General features: G+C 42.1%; 1 protein-coding gene across 4 annotated transcripts in view; it reads left to right on the top strand.

Annotated features, from left to right (window-relative positions):
* PTPRG (protein tyrosine phosphatase receptor type G) overlaps positions 1-21770 on the top strand; it is a 775419-nt gene that overhangs the window by 694801 nt on the left and 58848 nt on the right. For all 4 annotated transcript variants that reach the window (XM_069560453.1, XM_069560451.1, XM_069560452.1 and 1 more), the window contains one exon: positions 14827-14918. In XM_069560453.1, coding sequence (XP_069416554.1) covers positions 14827-14918 — 92 coding nt within the window. The remainder of the gene's footprint in view (positions 1-14826; positions 14919-21770) is intronic.

Below are 21770 nucleotides of genomic sequence, written 5' to 3'. Positions count from 1 at the left end.
TCTTGTAGGTCATCATAGAACCGTTCAGCTTCTTTGGCATTATTGACTGGGGCATAGACTTGGATTACTGTGATATTGAATGGTTTGCCTTGGAAACAAACAGAAATCATTCTGTCGTTTTTGAGATTGCACCCAAGTACTGCATTTTTTACTCTCTTGTTGACTTTGAGGGCTACTCTGTTTCTTCTAAGGGATTCTTGCCCACAGTAGTAGATATAATGGTCATCTGAATTAAATTCTCCCATTCCAGTCCACTTTAGTTCGTTAATTCCTATAATGTCGATGTTGACTCTTGCCCTCTTCTCTTTGACCACTTCCAATTTACCTTGATTCATGGACCTAATATTCCAGGTTCCTATGCAGTATTGCTCTTTACAGCATTGGACTTTACTTCCATCACCTGTCGCATCCATAACTGGGTGTTGGTTTTGTTTGGGCTCCATCTCTTCATTCTTTCTGGAGTTATTTCTCCACTCTTCTCCAGTATCATATTGGACACCTACTGACCTGGTGAGTTCATCTTTCAGTGTCCTATCTTTTCGCCTTTTCATACTGTTCATGGTTACCATTAGTACTAGTTGGTTGTCTGCTCTCAGAGATGGTTATATATGTGTGTGCGTGTGTTTCTGTGTGTGTGGATATATATGAATTTATTGAGTATATTCCTTTATCTCCTTTTACAGAGCAGAATACTGCATATGCTATCAGCAACCTTTGTTTCACATAACATGATTTTTTTCTCTATGCATATGTAGTTCTCATTCCTTTCTACAGAAGCACAATATTTTCTCTTTTTTTTGGTATAGTTGTGTTGTGATTTATTGTACCATTCCCCTGTGGCTGTCATTTTGGTTGCTTCCAAGTCTTATTATGACTGACAGTAGTGTGATGAATAACTTGATATGTTCTTTTGCAAGTTGATAGGTCTATTTCTAGTATAAATTCAAGAAATTGGCTATATTCTGAGCTACATGCATTCATAACTTTGATAGTGCCCGTTTGCCCTCCCCAGGGGACATCAAGGTGGGCTTCTACCAGCAATGTGTGAGCCTGCCTGTTTACCTACAGCTTCTCCAGCACAGCGTGTTGTCAGACTTTGGTATTTTTGCTAACTTCACAGGTGGAAAGGAAAAATGTGTCTTAGTGTGTTTTATAAAAAGGTTACATATCTTTCCTATGGCTCTGCCACTTGTATTTTTTTTACTATACATTGTTGATCTTTTGCTCATTCTTTCTTTGCATTGTTGGTCTTTTTCTAATCAAGAGAGAGACCTCTTGTCAGCAATACAGGTTGCAAATGTATTTTCCCAGTCTGTACATTGCCTTTTAACTGTGTTTATGCTCCTTCTTTGATGTTGATATAATCAGATTTATCCATAAAGTATTTTTTTGGTGTCTGAGTTTTGAATTCTCATTAGAAAGTCTTTCCCCCAACTGAGGTTACTTTTTTTTTTTTTAAGGTGCTTTTATGGCTTCAAATGTTAATGTGGAATTCTTAAATCACTTGGAATGAAACCTGACTGATAGTGTGATGTCTGAATCGTTTTTTTCCCCCAGATGGTCCCAAATATTTTAAAAGTACTACAATCTGGGGCTGTTTAGTGGAGAGGCACATAACACCTCAGTCGATCCTTAAAATAGCTCTTGCAGCAAAAACCTGACGGACTTAGTTCCGTCACTATGTTCGTGAAATAAGTACTTGGCAAAGGTTTTTACCGGGCCACTTTATGATATAGATACTCAGTCGTACGTGCAATAAATGAAATGACAATTTGCATTTACTAGCTCCTGCCTGAAATAAGTTGGACTGTCCTGTCCCTGTTAACCCTTCCAGTCCGTAGGGTGTTATGTCAGTCTGTTGCAACAGTGGGAAAGATAAGGTGAAGAGTTCCTGAAGCCTCAGTTCAGAAATTGGGAACATGCAGACCAGGCACTGACTGAGCAGGAGTGGACTTGAGGCCCTCTTTCTGAGTTGACAGCCAGGAGTGTGGCGAGGACTGTCTAGTGCTCACTGTCTTAAAACCAACTGGAATGTGCACATTGCCCTGTTCAGGTTCTGGTCTTGTCAAAATATGGTTCGTGAAATTATCTTTTCCTCTCATATCTCCCAGAAAGCGTTACTAGTACTCAAGGGTGTCTGCAGGGGTCTCCGGGAAAACTTAATGTCTAGCCTGGAAGTTTGCTCCTGCTTCTCTGCGTATTATTTGTTAATTTTCTCCCACTTTCCTAAGATGTTAATTGCAGGCAGTTTGTATCCTCCAATGAAATTATCACTGCAGAAATCAGAGTCTTGTCCCTTCCAGCCATAACCAGAGTTAGATGGGACATCTCTCCTATCTATGTGAGATCCAATCTATTTCCAAACATTTTCTCCTTATTTAATATGTTTGCCCTGTCACCCTGCCCACCCATCATTTCCAAAACAATTTTGTTCGCTTTTTCTCTTCCTTTCTCCCATCATCTCCTCCTCACAGCAGACAAGCCCCACTGATCCAGGGTATGACAATCATGTGTCCTGGGATGCCTGGGAGCACCCTCGTGTGGATTATGCCATTAGATTATGCCCACAAGGATATTAGTATTTATCAGATCTCAGCATCCCTTTAAAGGTTTAAAGAATATGCAAATAAGAAGCGCAGGTCTGAATTCCTTTTTTTCTAGAAGATGCCTTCCTGAAGAGATACTCTGAGTATAAACTGAATTTTCCAGTGTGATTTCAGATGCAATAAAGGGAACTGAACATGAGTGAGTGGTTGCACATGAAAGCATCTCAGCTGAGAACTGACACGGGACTGCTTTCCAAGCGGGACCCCTGCATTACTTCTAGCAGACCCTCCTCTTGGAGGAAAAAGCCCATCAACTCCCACAGCCTTTCCCTTCTGTTATTGTCTTTGTCAATTCGATTTCTTAAGAAATCGAATTTTGCCATAATAAATCAATCCGTGTCCTTTTAACATAGCCCTCAATCATCTTCCTCGAAGGCACGTGAACATGTTCCCACTTTCTGTTTATAAGTGACTCTTATTCATACACAGTTTACTACAGCAGTTCCATTTACAAAAGTAAATATTAACATGATTTCTGTGCTTGACAGCATGAGAATAAATGAGAGTATTAGCAAGCATGCCACTGTGATGTTAGGTGAGGGCAGTATACAGATCGGTTAAGATTACTTAATTAATATTCAACAGCATCTCAGCCACCCGCCTGTTCTAGCCTCCAATTAGCATTTTGAGCTGCACACCATAGACAAACTCCTTGTCACTACAGTGTGATTACAGAGCCATTGAACTGAATTTGAAGACAGTGACTTGGTTCCTAATCCCTGTGTATCAGTATTTGGTTCCCTGTGTATCAGTATTTGGTAGTTTCATAATCGTGGGCTTCCCTGATAGCTCAGTTGGTAAAGAGTCTGCCTGCAATGCAGGAGACATTGGTTCAATTCCTGGGTCAGGAAGATCCCCTGGAGAAGGGATAGGCTACCCACTCCAGTATTCTGGCCTTGAGAATTCCATGGACTGTATAGTCCAGGGGGTTGAAAGAGTCAGACACAACTGAGTGGCTTCCACTTTAACTTCCATAATCCCAGGTTTCCACAGGAGTCTGCATATTGTCCTTCGGCCCTACTGTCACCCATGCCCCATCAGTTACAGTGATGCTGAGGGAAGTGTTACTATAAGCCAAGGACCCTGGATGAGAACAGGGTCTCATCTCAAGCTCGCCAGAGATGTCCAGTTTGACCCAGGTGTCTAGAGGCTTCAGAAAGTCTCCTGTAAGCAGATCCAGATGCCTGCCGTTGGCAACAGTGAGCAGTGGAGTTCCAGACAGCTACAAGATAGAGTCTTCCTGGACTGGAGGTCAGCACTTAGCTTTTGAAAAGTATCTTGCATCTAAATTATTCTCAGCTTCCTGTTAGACGGGCAGAAAGAGATCTGAGTAAGGAAATTGTGAGGATGTGTCAGAGGCTTATACCCAGGAAAACAGGAGGAGCAGAAAGGAAAGCCTATCTGCAGAAGACTGGTCCTTCTGGGTGATTCTTACAAAGAAATGAGAGGCCAGGAGGGAGAACCTGGAGGGCCCCTGCTTATCTCTGTACTTGGCTACGTTTTGTTTGAATAGGAAGCCTCTAGCTTGAGTCTATTTATTAACAGCGGGCACCACTAGAGCAGCTGGGTGTGTGTGTGGGTTGGGGGTTTTCATTGTCAAGAGGGCCAATTAAACATCCCGGTCTGTCCTGTGCTGGCAGCATGCGTGTTCCCATGGGGAGCTCTGGGGACTGGTGTTGATGGCTTCCACATCTCAGTCCATATCTGCTACAGCTTGACTGGAAGATGTCCTGGGTACTAGGCTGTGCTGTCTCAAGACTAGGATTTTTGATTTCTGAAAAAGTCTCCCTGCAAAGTATCTGCCTGACTTGAAAGAATGGAAAATTGTTTTTAGAAATTTTAGTCTAACACCCATTGTTCGTGACTGTAAGCTGAAAACATCTATGGGTTTTTAAAAGCCCGGCTGATCCATACATACATACCCAGTCCTGCCACGAGGCCTTCAGACCCTGGATGGGTTCTGGGCCCCAGGCAGTGGGGTGTGGTCTTGAAACCAAGGAGCTTCTAGCCAGGATCCATGTGCATCTGATCACGTGGAGAGGAATGTTGGGCATCATCCTCTTGACTTCTAGTCAAAGCTTGCTTATACTCTTAAAACACAGGAGCCCATGTTGGTTTTCTCAGAAGAGATGAATGAATGGAGAATAGTACAGAAAGCCTGTTTCCACTTAGCTACCTAGAGCTTCCTGTAAGATGCACATAGTGGACCACCTTTGGTCAAGAAAGGAGGCGGTTGGCTTGTATTCAGGGACTGTGTTGTATGAGATGTGCGTACCTTTCCGTGTCAGACTTCAAGGTGAGAGAAAAGGTGAGAGATGCTTACTCTGTGAGAGGCTTAGGGAAAGTGGGACCCACAGACTCACTTCTTCCGTTTCATTTTCATTCTGATCCAGCTCCCACTTGAGTTGAACTGAGGAAAAGTCTCTCCTGCCAACTTGGAATGCCTCTTCATTGCGTCCATCTGGGAGCATTCAGTGAACGTGTGGTGGAACTCTTTATTGTGGTACTTGCTTCCTAGGGGTGGGTTTTAGAAAGCCCTCTAACTCGACTGGTTTTCATTGTTCAAGTGGCAGGACGCTTGGAATCGAGGACGTCAGAACATCATGAACTACTTGACAGTCAAGTTCGTATCTATAACTGGAATTCCTGCATGGAAACTAAAATTTATTTTGCTGGCAGACAAGCAGAGCCAGAAAGCCACAAAGGTGGCTTAAAAGGTAGCGGTAGGAGGAACAACTTTCATTTGAGAAATCTGACTTTTTTCTGTGCTCTGAAGCTTGTTTTACACACAGTGGCAGCACGCTTGGTCTCTCTTAGAGAATTCCATCCTATGTCTGGGAACTTAGGTTCTCACCGAAACAAAGCAGAAGACCTTCCGTGGTTTTGTTCAAGCTTTGTGCAATCCAGGTTTTCTTTCCGTGTTTGAGATGAGTTATGTTAACACCCTTGAATTCTTACTCCAGTTTTATTTTCTCATACAGGACCCTTTAAATTCTAGAGTCTTCACTGGGCATTTTTAAGGTGCCCGCCACCCAGGATTGTTTTATTTCTTTAGGGCTTTCTTAGGGCCTAGAGACTCTCGGGAACCATTTTCTCTCTTGCAGTGGTCCTTCACCAGAGACAATCACACCCGAATTTGGGGATAATTTTTGCAGAAGACACAGATCTGTGTACCCACCCTGGGCCTGCCCACCTAGAATCGCCAGGAATGGGGCTCATCCAACACGGGATTTTAAAAGCTGCCCAAGGCAAAGAGCAACGGGCTGCTGAGTGATAACCACTACTTGATTGAAACTTCAGTGGGGAGTGTTCTTATATGTGTGAGAGAGAGAGAGAGAGAGGGGCTGATTGACTTCAGGACCCTCCAAAACTAAGGTGAACTTAAAAATTCGTAAATTGAATGTAAAATAGATAGCCAACAAGAATTTGCTGTATGGCTCAGGAAACTCAAACAGGGGCTCTGTATCAATCTAGAGGGGTGGGATGGCGCAGGAAATGGGAGGGAGGTTCAAAAGGGAAGGGATATGTATATACCTATGGCTGATTCATGTTGAAGTTTGACAGAAAATAGCAAAATTCTATAAAGCAATTATCCTTCAATAAAAAATTACAAAAGAAAAAAAAGAGTAGTAGAAAGTAAGGTTAAACCAAGTAATTTTATTTGCCTTTTTGGTTTGTTTTTGCTCTTACTAATTTGAGTTGTGAAGTGAGCCTTTTCTCCTCTTCTTTTGCTTAGCTGGTTTCCACATCTGAAAATGACTTAGCTAGTTCAGCATGGGAGTAAATACTATATTTGTAATCTTAAAGAAATAAAGAGATTATTAGGGAAAAAACAGATTCCTAAATTGGGAAGCACAGAGTGTCAGGAAAATACCTGCTGAAAGGTGGATTAGAGGAAGTAAAAGATAACTAATTTAGATCATTACTGAGCCAGTCAGGGTTAGTGGGGGGAAAAAAAAGATCTGTTTTCAAGTTCTTAAACCAGACATGATGGGAGGGGCAGAGAAAAAGGAAGGTAAGAAAAGGGGGGAAGAGGCGAATACAAAATTTATGGTGAGTATCCAGGAGACTGTAATTTGTAGTTAAACTTAAAAATGTTTTTTTTAATTTTTATTTTCCTATTCCAAACACAATTGACTATTTCCCTGTTGGAGATACTGACAGAAACAAATGCTCAGTGTGAAGAAATAAGGTTATAGGATGGCTCTTGATCCAAAGAATCTGTTTCCTTCAAGGAGAGATGTTAGAATCAGTAACTTGAAGGAGAATTGAACCTAAATAGAACTTTGAAATTGCACACTTGGTGACACACTGAGGCATCTTCAGAAATTTTATCTCTGTTTTCCTGAGTTCAGAGTTAGAGACAATACTGCCTCTTGGAACACATTACCATTTAGATATTTAGAGGCATTAAAACTCAACACTTTCTTTTCATCTTCTCCAAAATCTCTTGCCTTTACTTTTTAAATTCCTGGATACTACTGAAGGTTTAAAGAAAAAGAAGCAAAAAAAAAAAAAACCCCAAAACATCTCATGAGCCTTCTCTGAGATGAGCAAATCAAATAAAATGTCGTGTGGTGATGACTCTGAACCAGCCACTTTTCTTAGCTATTAAACCCACAGTGTAGAATTTGTACCCAGAGAAGATTCATCTCCACGTGGTCAATGGTAGTGGAAAGGAGGCCACAACCCAGCAAAATTACCAGTCTCTTGACTTCCCTAGTGGCTCAGATGGTAAAGTAAGTGTCTACAGTGTGAGAGACCCAGGTTCAATCCCTGCATTGGGAAGATCCCCTGGAGAAGGAAATGGCAATCTGCTGGGAGCCAGCGTGGAGAATCCCACCCATGGCAAAGGTCATGAGGAAGAGGCCTGACGGGCAAAGGCGAGATCAGGACTCAAGGGACCCCCTCAACTTGCTCGAGCATCTACCCCCGAACCAGAATCTGTCTGTCTTATTTTATTTTACGTCTTTCACCAGCTCTTCTGACATTAGCAGGGGTCTGTCCCTGACCAAAAGAGTTAACATTGGGCTTTAGTTTCTAAATCTCCTGGGCATGAAAGGAGTGTTTCAAACCCTCTGTTAGCATTCTAGCTTACATGGCAGCTTTATCCAGACTCTTGCAACATTGTTGAGCCTATGCAATGCTTGCTGCCAAGTTCTCACATCCCTTTCTTCGCCCTGAACAGGGCGCCACTTGCCGAGGTCCAGCCTCAGCAGAGTCCAGGGATATCCTCAGGATGGACGACATCGGCGAATGAAGAAAGATAGATAAAGAGATAAAGAGACACGGGGTGACCAAGCTTCTTTGAGCGAGGCCCATTTACTTTGTTCTTCTCGGGGCTTTTATACCCTGAGTTATACATACAGCAAGGTGAAAAAATGCAGAGTCAACTCAACATTCCATCAGTAATAACTTTTATCGATATCAGGTTCCTTCCTGCAAAAGTCTTATTTTTTGTACATCATCTTTTATTCCGGAGACCTGTTGATATTCCATGACCTCCTTTTGATAAAGGTTGGTCAGCCGGGACATCAGAACAATGATTTTCCCTTAAAGTGCTTCTTCTTAAATTCTTAGCCTGCATCACCCTTAAAGTACAGAGTTACATTCTTATGGAGCAAAGATTCAGCAGGTGACAGCAAAGAAAGAACTTATTAACTCAAAGTCTAATGTTGCTAATGCTAAGGCTATTACTTGCTTCTTCTACATCCTGACTGTATGCACTCCCAGGAACACAATGGATAAGGGATGTGAGAACTTGGCAGCAAGCATTGCATAGGCTCAACAATGTTGCAAGAGTCTGGATAAAGCTGCCATGTAAGCTAGAATGCTAACAGAGGGTTTGAAACACTCCTTTCATGCCCAGGAGATTTAGAAACTAAAGCCCAATGTTAACTCTTTTGGTCAGGGACAGACCCCTGCTAATGTCAGAAGAGCTGGTGAAAGACGTAAAATAAAATAAGACAGACAGATTCTGGTTCGGGGGTAGATGCTCGAGCAAGTTGAGGGGGGTCCCTTGAGTCCTGATCTCGCCTTTGCCCGTCAGGCCTCTTCCTCATGACCTTTGCCATGGGTGGGATTCTCCACGCTGGCTCCCAGCAGCAATCCACTGCAGTATATTGCCTGGAAAATCCCATGGACAGAGGAGCCTGGAAGGCTACAGTCTATGGGGTCGCGAAGAGTCGGACACGACTGAGCGACTTCACTTCACTTGACCAAAGTAGACTCCCCCATCAACGGTTATTCAAGAAATAAGAAGTTAAACATCTAACAGTGTAGTGTGTCCATAAAGTGGAGAAGTAAGCAGACTGAGGATGTCAGTTCATATTTGTTATCAAGGAGATATGTATAACATGATCTCCTTTTGTTGAAACTGTCTGCCTGTCGGTGTGTGGATGAGATTACAGCGGTAGTGCCTGATGGCGCTCCTTGCTCCGTCCTTGCTGCCCTGTACTCCATTCGTCATGTAGCAGCCAGAGCACCTGCTTTGAAGGGATGAGTGAGAATGTTCCAGTCTGTGGATTAAAGCCTTCTGTGGGCTTTTCATTGCTCACAGATGCTAAGTGTATGGCCTTGGATCTGGCATGACCTGCCTCTTGCCCACCTCTCTGGGTCTCCTTCTTTCCCTGCTCTTAAATCTGCCTTCCTTTCAGTTCCAGCAGTGGATAAGCTCACTGTGTGCTAAGGCTCTTTAACCAGCTCCTGGATCTGCCTGGAATGGTCTTCCCTGCACCTTCCCATGACCCTTCCTCCTCAATCACGTGTCAGCTCTGAGGCCACCTCCTCAGGGAGGACCCCCTCCCTCACCTCCCCCCTCAGTTAGCACCACCTCATCCTGTTGTATTTTGTTCATAGCTCTTGACGATTTGAAACTGTTTGTTTACTTGTTTGTGGTTGATTTCCCCGAAAGAACGTAAGCACCACTAGGGCGAGACCTTCTCTGTCTTTTGTTTATTGTTCTGCTCCCAGTTTGTCATTGTCAATGATCAAAGGACAGGCTCTAGATGAGGGAAAGTGTGCAATGAGACACCCCGAAATAGCACTAGTGACGATTACTAAGAGAAGGATGAGGGTAACTTGGGTTCTTTTTCTCCTGTTTTTCATTTGTATCAATAGTTCCTAATTTTTAATTACTCAAATGCTTAGCCAGGCTTAAGGAGGTGTTTTTATTTTTTTTATTTTTTTATTTTTTATTTTTTTTAATTTTTAGTTTTTTATTTTTTAAATTTTAAAATCTTTAATTCTTACATGCATTCCCAAACATGAACCCCCCTCCCACCTCCCTCCCCAGAACATCTTTCTGGGTCATCCCCATGCACCAGCCCCAAGCATGCTACATCCTGCGTCAGACATAGACTGGCGATTCAATTCACATGATAGTATACATGTTAGAATGTCATTCTCCCAAATCATCCCACCCTCTCCCTCTCCCTCTGAGTCCAAAAGTCCATTATACACATCTGTGTCTCTTTCCCTGTCTTGCATACAGGGTCATCATTGCCATCTTCCTAAATTCCATATATATGTGTTAGTATACTGTATTGGTGTTTTTCTTTCTGGCTTACTTCACTCTGTATAATCGGCTCCAGTTTCATCCATCTCATCAGAACTGATTCAAATGAATTCTTTTTAACGGCTGAGTAATACTCCATTGTGTATATGTACCACAGCTTTCTTATCCATTCATCTGCTGATGGACATCTAGGTTGTTTCCATGTCCTGGCTATTATAAACAGTGCTGCGATGAACATTGGGGTACATGTGTCTCTTTCAATTCTGGTTTCCTCGGTGTGTATGCCCAGAAGTGGGATTGCTGGGTCATAAGGTAGTTCTATTTGCAATTTTTTAAGGAATCTCCACACTGTTCTCCATAGTGGCTGTACTAGTTTGCATTCCCACCAACAGTGTAGGAGGGTTCCCTTTTCTCCACACCCTCTCCAGCATTTATTGCTTGCAGATTTTTGGATCGCAGCCATTCTGACTGGTGTGAAGTGGTACCTCATTGTGGTTTTGATTTGCATTTCTCTAATAATGAGTGATGTTGAGCATCTTTTCATGTGTTTGTTAGCCATCCGTATGTCTTCTTTGGAGAAATGTCTATTTAGTTCTTTGGCCCATTTTTTGATTGGGTCGTTTATTTTTCTGGAGTTGAGCTGCATAAGTTGCTTGTATATTTTTGAGATTAGTTGTTTGTCAGTTGCTTCATTTGCTATTATTTTCTCCCATTCAGATGGCTGTCTTTTCACCTTGCTTATATTTTCCTTTGTTGTGCAGAAGCTTTTAATTTTAATTAGATCCCATTTGTTTATTTTTGCTTTTATTTCCAGAATTCTGGGAGGTGGATCATAGAGGATCCTGCTGTGATTTATGTCTGAGAGTGTTTTGCCTATGTTCTCCTCTAGGAGTTTTATAGTTTCTGATCTTACATTTAGATCTTTAATCCATTTTGAGTTTATTTTTGTGTGCGGTGTTAGAAAGTGATCTAGTTTCATTCTTTTACAAGTGGTTGACCAGTTTTCCCAGCACCACTTGTTAAAGAGATTGTCTTTACTCCATTGTATATTCTTGCCTCCTTTGTCAAAGATAAGGTGTCCATATGTGTGTGGATTTATCTCTGGGCTTTCTATTTTGTTCCATTGATCTATATGTCTGTCTTTGTGCCAGTACCATACTGTCTTGATGACTGTGGCTTTGTAGTAGAGCCTGAAGTCAGGCAAGTTGATTCCTCCAGCTCCATTCTTCTTTCTCAAGATTGCTTTGGCTATTCGAGGTTTTTTGTATTTCCATACAAAGCTTGAAATTATTTGTTCTAGTTCTGTGAAAAATGTGGCTGGTAGCTTGATAGGGATTGCATTGAATTTGTAAATTGCTTTGGGTAGTATACTCATTTTCACTATATTGATTCTTCCAATCCATGAACATGGTATATTTCTCCATCTATTAGTGTCCTCTTTGATTTCTTTCATCAGTGTTTTATAGTTTTCTATATATAGGTCTTTAGTTTCTTTAGGTAGATATATTCCTAAGTATTTTATTCTTTTCGTTGCAATGGTGAATGGAATTGTTTCCTTAATTTCTTTTTCTACTTTCTCATTATTCGTGTATAGGAATGCAAGGGATTTCTGTGTGTTGATTTTATATCCTGCAACTTTACTATATTCATTGATGAGCTCTAGTAATTTTCTGGTGGAGTCTTTAGGGTTTTCCATGTAGAGGATCATGTCATCTGCAAACAGTGAGAGTTTTACTTCTTCTTTTCCAATTTGGATTCCTTTTATTTCTTTTTCTGCTCTGATTGCTGTGGCCAAAACTTCCAGAACTATGTTGAATAGTAGCGGTGAAAGTGGACACCCTTGTCTTGTTCCTGACTTTAGGGGAAATGCTTTCAATTTTTCACCATTGAGGATAATGTTTGCTGTGGGTTTGTCATAGATAGCTTTTATTATGTTGAGATATGTTCCTTCTATTCCTGCTTTCTGGAGAGTTTTTATCATAAATGGATGTTGAATTTTGTCAAAGGCCTCCGCAAATCAATCAATGTAATTCACCACATTAACAAATTGAAAAATAAAAACCATATGATTATCTCAATAGATGCAGAGAAGGAGGTGTTTTTAAAGCTCCCAGAAAGAGAATGTGTTCTCTGCATGCACCATACTAAGCAGTGAGTGCTGAATAAATGTTCACCGGGTCCACTGAAACCTTTTTTCCGAGGGAAGATGTTTGTCACCGAGTTCTGTAGTTGGGTGCCCACCCGAGTCCGTGTGACCTGCCTCAAGGTGTGGATGTAGCAACCTCGGTCCCCGAGTTTCTGACCTTCATCCCCAGGGTGTGCTCTTCTCTGGCAATCCCAGAGTCCTTTGCTCCAGGGAAAATCCCATTATAAACAGCCACATTTGGAACATGTGATATGCTTCAGTCCATGCTACTTTTTCCAAAGAGGATATGGAGCCTCTGGCCTCACGTGTAACTGAGGGTCTGGGTGAACCGTCTGCCTGTTTTCTTCCAGGAAAAGAACCTGCCATGTCAATTCATGCTTTCCAAGTCGTTTGATGTTAACAGTTACTTGGCCAATGCTGATTGTTTTGACTAATACTTTATATTTTAGAAACCTTATCAGGTAGCGTAATTATGGTCTTAGTGTTAATTCTTTGTTGTGTGGTATCTTTTTTGCACTTTTTCCCCCCTTTGTGCATAGTTCAAATCTGAGCTGGTAAACTGGGCCATTCGTTTCACTATCATAGAGTACTTTTTTGGGCTACTAAATACTTCAGTGGTCCAGTATCTTAAGAAAAATAGATACTCCTCACCTATGACAGTGGGTTGTTACAGTTTTAGGTGGTTGGCAAAGTCTCCATCCTCTGTGTTTTAACTCTAAGGTTACATTCTGGAAATCTGTGTAAATTGGGGACGGGGACATGGGAGGTGGCAGGGATAGAGAAATAGAAAATTTGATGAAGCGCTTGGAAACAAAGAAACTATTAAGTGAAACCACAAAATCATGATTTTTTTCTTTTCACATGTATCTGCTTTATTTCACATGGAGTAGAAGATCCTGTCACTACTGAAGCCCTAAAATACTTTGTACGTTTCATGTCCTTGTAGCTTAAGTCAGACTGACTGTTCCTTCCAAATTTAGGGGTAGACAGCTAGACGGTGAGTGGTGAAAACGTGTTCTATTATTTATACTACAAATGCCAGGCAGTTCATAGGAAAAAACTATTGTTCAGTGCTCTGCAAGAGCAGTCCCATGAGATGTGTGCCAGGAGAGGGAGTGATTTATGTTTCGGAGCCCCTCATGGCAGGGAGCAGCCCTCCAGACTGCTTCCATAGCCGTGCCTGGGCGTGCAATTGGTTAGAACTACTTCCTGTCTGAACACAGGCGCCACTGAAAGGAAAACACTTCCCACTGGGATGTGTGATCCTTCTTGATTGTGTGTAGTTACAACAGCTCCGTGCAAACCTACAGTTCCAATAATCTGCAGAACTCAGAGGCTTCCTCACTCCCACCAAGATCTCCTGTACTCTCTGAGGTTCCCTGGTATTTTCTTTTCCCCCCAAACCCCTCTGCTTTGGCTTCGTAGAAACAGGAAACACCCAACAGAATCATCGCAAGAGTACTTGCGATCAGGTGAGCCAAGACAACTCCAAAGAAAAGTTGACTTACTCGTGGTAGGGATACCCATCGCCTACCCCTGAAAAAGTGGAGCTCTAATTGGGTGTACCCAGGGCTCTTGGGAGACGCCAGAGGAGTGGCCTGGGTCCCCGGGACCCCAAGCACCAGAAGGCTGCCGCCTGCTTGTCTCAAAGACCCAGCAGTGGGGCCGGCTATTGTGAAGCCCCTCTGCCAGATGAACAGGGACCCGTCTCTGGTCACAATAGCCATTCACGCTGAGCAGCCTCATTAAATATTCAGCCGGTGCTTCCGGCAGCTCATTAGGGCCGCAGTGAGCAGTGACGTGGCTGCGGGAACACCGAGGGCCAGCCGGCGGCAGCAGGCAGAGGCTGAGTGAGCCGCCGATGGCTTTTCTGCTCCCAGCCTGTCCAGTGATGACCAGTGTCTGCTCCCTGCTTTGTCTCAAGTCCAGGTAAAAATCAAACAGGACCCCTGACATACAGACGACACTCGACAGCGTTGGGTGCTGGTCTCTGACATGATCTGGCTAGGGTGCTTGCCCCTGGAAGCCCTCTGACCCCCTTCAGGAGCTCTCTGGGGCTCGGGGTGGGGCCTCCGTTGAGCGCTAACAGTGAGGTGCTGTTGTGTGCTTGGGCCGTTCCATGACTGCATTTGGGAGGGTTCGAGGTATCGTTTGAACTTGGTGCTGAGAGTTTACAATAGCGAATAATTCTTCCTCTGGAGCAGGTTGAATTGGGGAAGATTGTGAGCTAATCCTTGCAGTTTATACAGCAAGTTTCCTCAGTTCATGCCAACTTTTCATGTGTCTGAGTGGCTCATGACTAAGTCGTGTCCCTTTTATCTCTCAGGATGGGTATAGTGTAAAAAAAAAGTGGATATTCTTCAGCAGGGGGGGAGGGGGGGATCCTTCCAATCGGCTGGACATTGTCCTCCTGTATCTTGTTCCTTTCCCGTGGGTGTGTACTCAGTGCTAGGTGAAATAGAAAGCTGGGAGAGTCTGAAAGAAGAATTGAAAGATGGTGAACTCAGACAAAGTGTATTTCTCTTCTCTCACTGTTTGCTTTTCTCTTTCTTGCACAGAAAATGTTTTCAGACAGCTCATTTCTATGTGGAAGATAGCAGTTCACCTCGGGTGGTCCCCAATGAAAGTATTCCAATCATTCCTATTCCGGGTAAGTAAGACACGACTCCTGTTTCCAGTGGGCTGATGGTTTTTCTTTTTTTGTTCTCAGTGTTATGTGACAGCCATGACCAGATATAATTTGTATAGTCTTTTCCAGCTCGCCCAGTCTAAGAGAGCCTTAACTAAGGGTAATTTAATGAGATCTTTGCTCCTTTACATCTCTTCCATGTAATGAAATCATCTTTCAGAGAACAGATGACTATGAGTTCACATAATGTAGAGTCTCATGAAGAAAGGGGGGAAAGAGTAGAAAAAAGGGGGGAACATACTTATGTACTTGCAGTCTACTTGGACTCGATTTTGTTATGACAGGCAATGTGTGCTTGCTTTTAAAAAAAATTGAAATACTGTTATATATTTTAAAGTTTTATCCTAAGATTCCTTACTCTGAAAATAATTACATGATGGTTGAAAGTTTTCGTACTTAGGCCCTTTGTATGGGGGTCTAGAGCGATGTTCTTGGTCTGGTATCTGTTTCATTTGTCCTTGATACAAGTAGGAAATGCTCAGGTGCTGTTGGGGTAGGGATTGGTGAAAAGCGTTAGTCACTCAGTCATGTCCGACTCTTTATGAAATCATGGTCCATAGCCTGCCAGGCTCCTCTGTCCTTGGAATTCTCCAGGCAAGAATACTGCAGTGGGTAGCCATCCCCTTCTCTGGGGATGTTCCCGACCCAGGGATCAAACCCAGGTCTCCTGCATTGCAGGCAGGACTCTGGTAAATCATAGCTGATGCCACAGATGTGAGAAGTTCATTAGTAGCTTAGCTCTGGTAGATGGTGTGAGTGATTTGAGGGTGGCCCCCATCATTTTTTGGGTTTCTCTGGTGGCTCAGATGGTAAAGAATCTGCCTGCAATGTGGGAGACCCAAGTTTGATCCCTGGGTCAGGAAGATGCTTGGAGAAGGGAATGGCTACGCACCTCCAGTATTCTTGCCTGGAGAATTCCATGGACAGAAGAACCTGGTGGGCTACAGTCCATGGGGTTGCAAAGAGTCAGACACAACTGAGCCACTAACACTCACTTCTTTACTTTTCCATCGTTTTTATTTGGTGTCCCCTTCCTGTTGTGCCAGAATCAAACGTTCTTCCTCTGGGTTGCATTCTGCACTTGGAAACACGTATTTTCAGATATCTTATACATTCATCCTTTTGTATTTTATAATGGAGTAGTATAGCCTATTAACAATGTTGTCACGGTTTCAGGTATACGATAAAGCGATTCAGCCAGACATAGTACATGTCTCCATTCTCCCCTAAACTCCCCTCCCACCCAGGCTGCCAGGTAACACTGAGCAGAGTTCCCTGAGCTATACAGTAGGTTCTTGCTGGTGATCTGTTTTATTTAAATATTTATTTTACTCATTAGTCTGCACTGGGTTTTAGTTGTTGGATCTTTAGTTGACATATGGGATCTAGTTCCCTGACCAGGAGTTGAACCCGGGCCTCCTGCATTGGGGGCATAAAGTCTTAACCAGTGGACCACCAGGGAAGTCCCAGTTATCCATTTTACTTATAGCAATGTGTACGTGGATCCTCTTGACATCATTCTTTTGTAAGCAGAGGTGCCATCTCCTACTCCCCTGCAGACCTGGATCCCAGCTGTCTGCCTCATTCTTTAGAATGGTTTTCTTCACCATCTAGTACACCATACATTTCACTTGGTTTGTGGTCTCCCCCAACTACAATGAGAGCTTCCTAAAGGCAAATGGATGTCGTCTTAGTGCAAGAATAAATACCTGGCACATGGTAGGGATTCTCGAACTCTCTGGATGAATGATGAATATGAGCAAAGCTTCCTTACAGTTCTTTTAAGACCTTTGCTATGAGGCTCGGAGATGCAGTACTTTTCTGAGTCCCCGGAAGGAATGCTACTGCTGTCTACACGTTCTCTCTAGATATGGTTGTGGTTGGGGACTGCTTTGGCCCTGTATGTCTCTTTATGTTAAGACATTAGATATTGCTGGAATTGGCCATGTTCTCGCCATTCTGTGAGCTTCTCTCATTAAAGCTTGTCACACAGCAAAGAGAGGGTAGCAGAAAAGTCTCTGCATAAGTCCCCCACTGGGTCATTCTGTGGCTGCCAAACAATTCCCATACAGATGGGTAGGTTTTGTGTTACGTTTGTTCTTCTCCACTAACCCTCACCCTTTATTACATTCTTTGCCTTTTGAGAGGAGGCAGACAGGAACCAGCCCCCCATCCCCATGGAATAAGTTTTGTTGACTCTACCACATTTGTGCAGCAGTGCGTGTATAATCATTTTCCTCTCGCATCACCTAGAATATGTGTTGACCTCTGGAAAATGCCTGGGGCCTCTCCCCTCTGAATTGATTCAGCCAACAAACACAGCTGTTGGGTAGCTGTGCAATTGAAATCCATTTTAAAAGGTTAAGTGGTGAGAGATACTTCTTGCACTGTCTTTGCATTTTTAGTTTCTTTCCCCCTGGATGGGGAATCAGAAAGCCAAGGATCTCACCGTGCCTCCACCATGAAACCTAGGTCAATGACTTGACCTCTCTGAGCCTAGTTTCCAGAATCTGCAAAGTGAGCAGGAAATTAAAGATCGCATGAAGTGGTATGTGTCAGGGCAGTTTGGAAAGATTCATGGAAGCCAGAGTGGTCAGCTGTGGATATCTCCTTCCCAAATCGTGGTATCCTTCTTCCCAGCATCTGTAGACAGCAAGCATTTGCACAATCCCCAGGTTAAAACTGTCCCAAACACGGATCCACATACACTGGGTGCAGCCAGCTTCACCGCGTTCTTGGGCTTGGATTTTAGAACTTGTAGTTTCCTGGGATCCTCAGAAAATGCCATCAGTCGGGGCTGCTTTGCCACACCTCTAAGTAGGTGTCTTAGACCAGAAATGCTCTTTGAATGTTCTCTGCTTCATTTCCCAGCAACAAATAAAAAACTCACAGTCCAACAACATACCTATTTAAATGTGAGATTCTCACTCACTGAAGGTAGAAATACGTGGAAGGAACAATTCCATGGTGTAAGATTCTCCACTAACTGAGAAATGCATGGAATCCAGTTGAATCTTCCTTGGTGTAGTAGATGCATCCTTTTTTTGAAATAAGATATTTAATATAGGTCCCTGTGCTATATAGTAAATCTTTGTTGCTTACCTAGTTGATTAATGTTTTGGCCATGCCGCAAGGCATGTGGGGTCTTAGTTCCCCAACCAGGGATCGAACCCTTGCCCTGTGCATTGCAAGTGAAGTGTCCTAACCGTTGGACTGCTAGGGAAATCCTAGTAGACACATCCCCTCGATGAGTTGTGACACATTTGTGAGAATGAATGACTTGAAATGCTGTAGTGTTAGAAGGCCTTAGCTGGTGAAACCAAATGTGAGGCTGCTCTTCTAGTGTTTCCTGAGGTTTTTATAGATAGCAGTAGCCTTCTGTGGGGGTGTGCCTAGACAGAGAACTTATTTCACCCTTCACTGAGAAGTTACCTTATATGACCTTGCTTTAAAAATCTTTCAACCAGATCACAATCCGTTTTTCTTAAAACTACAGAGTCCTATTTACTAAATTTGTAGCATAGTTTATAATTTCATTGTAACGATCCATGATTGTATTTATTCTTAAGGTTTCTTCCAGTTATTACAGGATGGTTGTCTTGCATAAGAAAAGGCAATGTAAGGAAAACATGAATTTCTGAAATATCACCTGTTTTTTTAAACTCTATTAAGTTTCAGCACAAGTTTTCTTTAACTGAGACCTCCTTAGTATCCTTCTAAATGATTTACCTTAGGACTTATCTAATTTTTATAATTTTTTTAATGTGGACCAGTTTTGCAGTCTTCATTGAATTTGTTACAGCACTACTTCTGTTTTATGTCTTGGTTTTTTGGCCGTGAGGCATATGGGATCTTAAGCCCCCAAACAGGGATCAAACCTGTACGTCTTGCATTGGAAGGTGAAATCTTAACCATTGGACTGCCAGGGAAGTTCCTCTAATTGTTTTTATGTCTAAAAACAGTAGGATATTTATTGAACTAATATGGAATACTTACCCTGCCCACTAGATTTCACTCATTCTTTGTCCATATTCGAAACCTAAGAGGAAAACTTCTAGGCCCTAGATGTATCAACTTCAGTTATTTCATCATTTGAACCCCTCACTTTCTATCACTGATTTTTCGAAAAAGATATTTCCAGACAGTGACCAGTAAACTGAACCATTACACAGTTTTGAAGTGTGGGCAACAGAGTGAGACTGAAAATTCAGCTACTGAACTGTTGTAGAGTCCCTAAGTCATCATCATAACAGGTGTAACATACTCTGATCCAAGAACTTACTTTGCACTTAGCCTTCCTCAGAAAATATCATCATCATCTGATATTTATTGAGCATTTATTGATCAAAATTATGTGGTTTATTATTTTTTTTCCAACATCAATTTTAGGGAACGTGGTGCAGTCCATACCCCCATTTCACAGATGAAGAAACCGAGGCTGAGAGACATCCTTTAATTTGCCTGAGGTTGCATGGATAAATGGTGGGCTAGCATTGGAATTCTATGTGTGACTTCAAAGCACAGATGCTTAGAAATGGCTCTGCCACCTCTTGGCATGTTCCTCTGACAGTTCTGATATCAGGATTTCAGTCTCATTTGGATTTTGCTTCCTTAAATCAAGGCTTGTATCTTCAAATACATGTGACTGTTCTCTTAAAATTTTTTTCTGGATATTCTTCTTTGAGTAGCACTGACCACTTGCTTTTCCACTAAATTCCCCTTCATCCTCCATGAGAGCATTTCATCATTCTTCTGTTGAAGTTTCTTCCATATCCAAAAAAAAAAAAAACAAAACAAAACAACCCAAACCAAAACTCTCCTCTTTGCTTCCTAGTCATCTTTATTCTTTTCTTTCCTAAGAAGAAGACTCTCCCCGCCACCACCAATATCACCATTCCCTGTACCAAGTAGGAATTTGAGATTGATTGATTGATTGATTTTATGCTCCAGGCCTTTGTTGCCACACATGGGGTCTTCGCTCCTTGTTGGGGCATACTGACTCTTCTGATTGTGGCATGCAAGCTCTTAGTTTCGGCATGTGGAGTCTAATTCCCTGACCAGGAATTGAACCTGCGCCCCCTGCATTGGGACCGCAGAGTCTTAACCACGGGGCTGCTAGGGAAATCCCGGGGCTCTGTGATTTAAATGACTTGGAGAACAGCTCAAAAACATGTTGAATTTTGAATAAATTTAGACTCTAAATCACCAATTTTTGGGTGATTCTGCTGTGGTTCAAATTCACGGATAAACAGCTCTGATCTTGAAATCCCAAAGCGTAAGTAGAACCAGCAAGTTACACTGGCTCTTTAAAAAATATTATAAAATAGACGAAAGGTTAAGGAAAGCTTTGCTAACCTTTTGATACTCCTCTCTTGGAGATAGATGCTTACAGGAACCTTTGAGGAAATTTGAGTTATCAGATTTACTAGCTCTAACTGAAATTTAGCAATTTAGACTCTTCATAGTGTCCTGGTTTAATTGGCAAAGATAGTGCTGTAAGAAGGAAGACTTTTTTTTTCACCTAAATCCTGTACAGTGTGGAAATTGTAAACCCAATATGGCAGCGAAGGTTGGTTAGCCAAGCATATGAGAGAGAACTCCTTATGCAAACATTTTACCAGACAGTTCCAATCACTAGAGAAGTGATGTCAATTATTTTATTAGGAATTTTTTCTTTTAATTCATTCATTTCTTTGGCTGTGCTGGGTCTTAGTTGCGGCATGTGGGATCTTGAGTTACAAAATCCAGGATCTTTAGTTGTGGCATACAGACTCTAGTTCCCTAACCAAGGATTGAACCCGGGTCCCCTTCACTGGGAGCAAAGAATCTTAGCCACTGGACCACCAGGATAGTCCCTATCAGGAAATTTTTTTAATTGTGAAATCTGCTATGTGTATAATGCTTGAGAAAAGTATGCAGTCTTCTTCCAGATAAGTTAAATTGTGACTTCTTCAGGAGAATGAAAGGGGCTTTGACTCTTCATACGTCCCACTAATCACTTTTCAAAATCAAATGTTCCGTGCTCACTGGTCTCCCATTGTTACTCTGGGAAGATAAAGCACAATTGAATGTAATGACCTAGCTATCAGCCCCGTTCTGGTGGTCTGTCTTCTAAGATATTGAAGTAGTCACAAACTTCTGTCCTTTAAGACCACCATCATCATCATTATTTTGGCCACGCTGTGCAGCTTGCAAGATTTTAGTTCCCGAACCAGGGATTGAACCCATGCCATGACAGTTGATCCATATTATTATTAAATTGATATTATTATTATTAATATCTGCAAGTATTTTTTAAAAATCTACTGTTTCCGTCTTTGGGGTAATCTTTTGAAACACCAAGCTTGCGTTATATTTTCACTGCAGTTATTAATGAATTACATTTTCACTCTAATTTTTAATGAAACATTATATATAATATGTCATCTGCAAATTATATTCAGTGTATTATGCTACTTATTCTTTTAGACTTTCATCATATGTAGCTTTTTAAAATTAGAACTCAGCTCATTGAATTAGCCTGTTTATAGAGCATGTTGAAAGGGCTTTTCCAAATGTGCCTACTGTCAAACACAAATGTCCTTATAAATGTTTTTCTCTGGAAACTAGAAACTCTAACTTTCTAACAAGAACATTACAAAACAAAATGTTGCTGCTAACCAGTAGTTTAGAAATCCAGAAATGATTCGTGCCTTTCCCGCAGTTAAAACACATCTTAATAATTTGAAGGTCACTGGCTTCAGCAGGGTGTCAGCACATAAAGGGGTTTTAAACATGCAGTTTAAAACCCTTGGGATTAAACCAACCTTGTTG

Source organism: Ovis canadensis, chromosome 19 (genome assembly GCF_042477335.2).
Source record: "Ovis canadensis isolate MfBH-ARS-UI-01 breed Bighorn chromosome 19, ARS-UI_OviCan_v2, whole genome shotgun sequence".
In the NCBI taxonomy this organism is placed as follows: domain Eukaryota; kingdom Metazoa; phylum Chordata; class Mammalia; order Artiodactyla; family Bovidae; genus Ovis; species Ovis canadensis.
The sequence above is the reverse complement of the archived record's forward strand: the minus strand, read 5'-3'. Positions and strand labels throughout refer to the sequence as shown.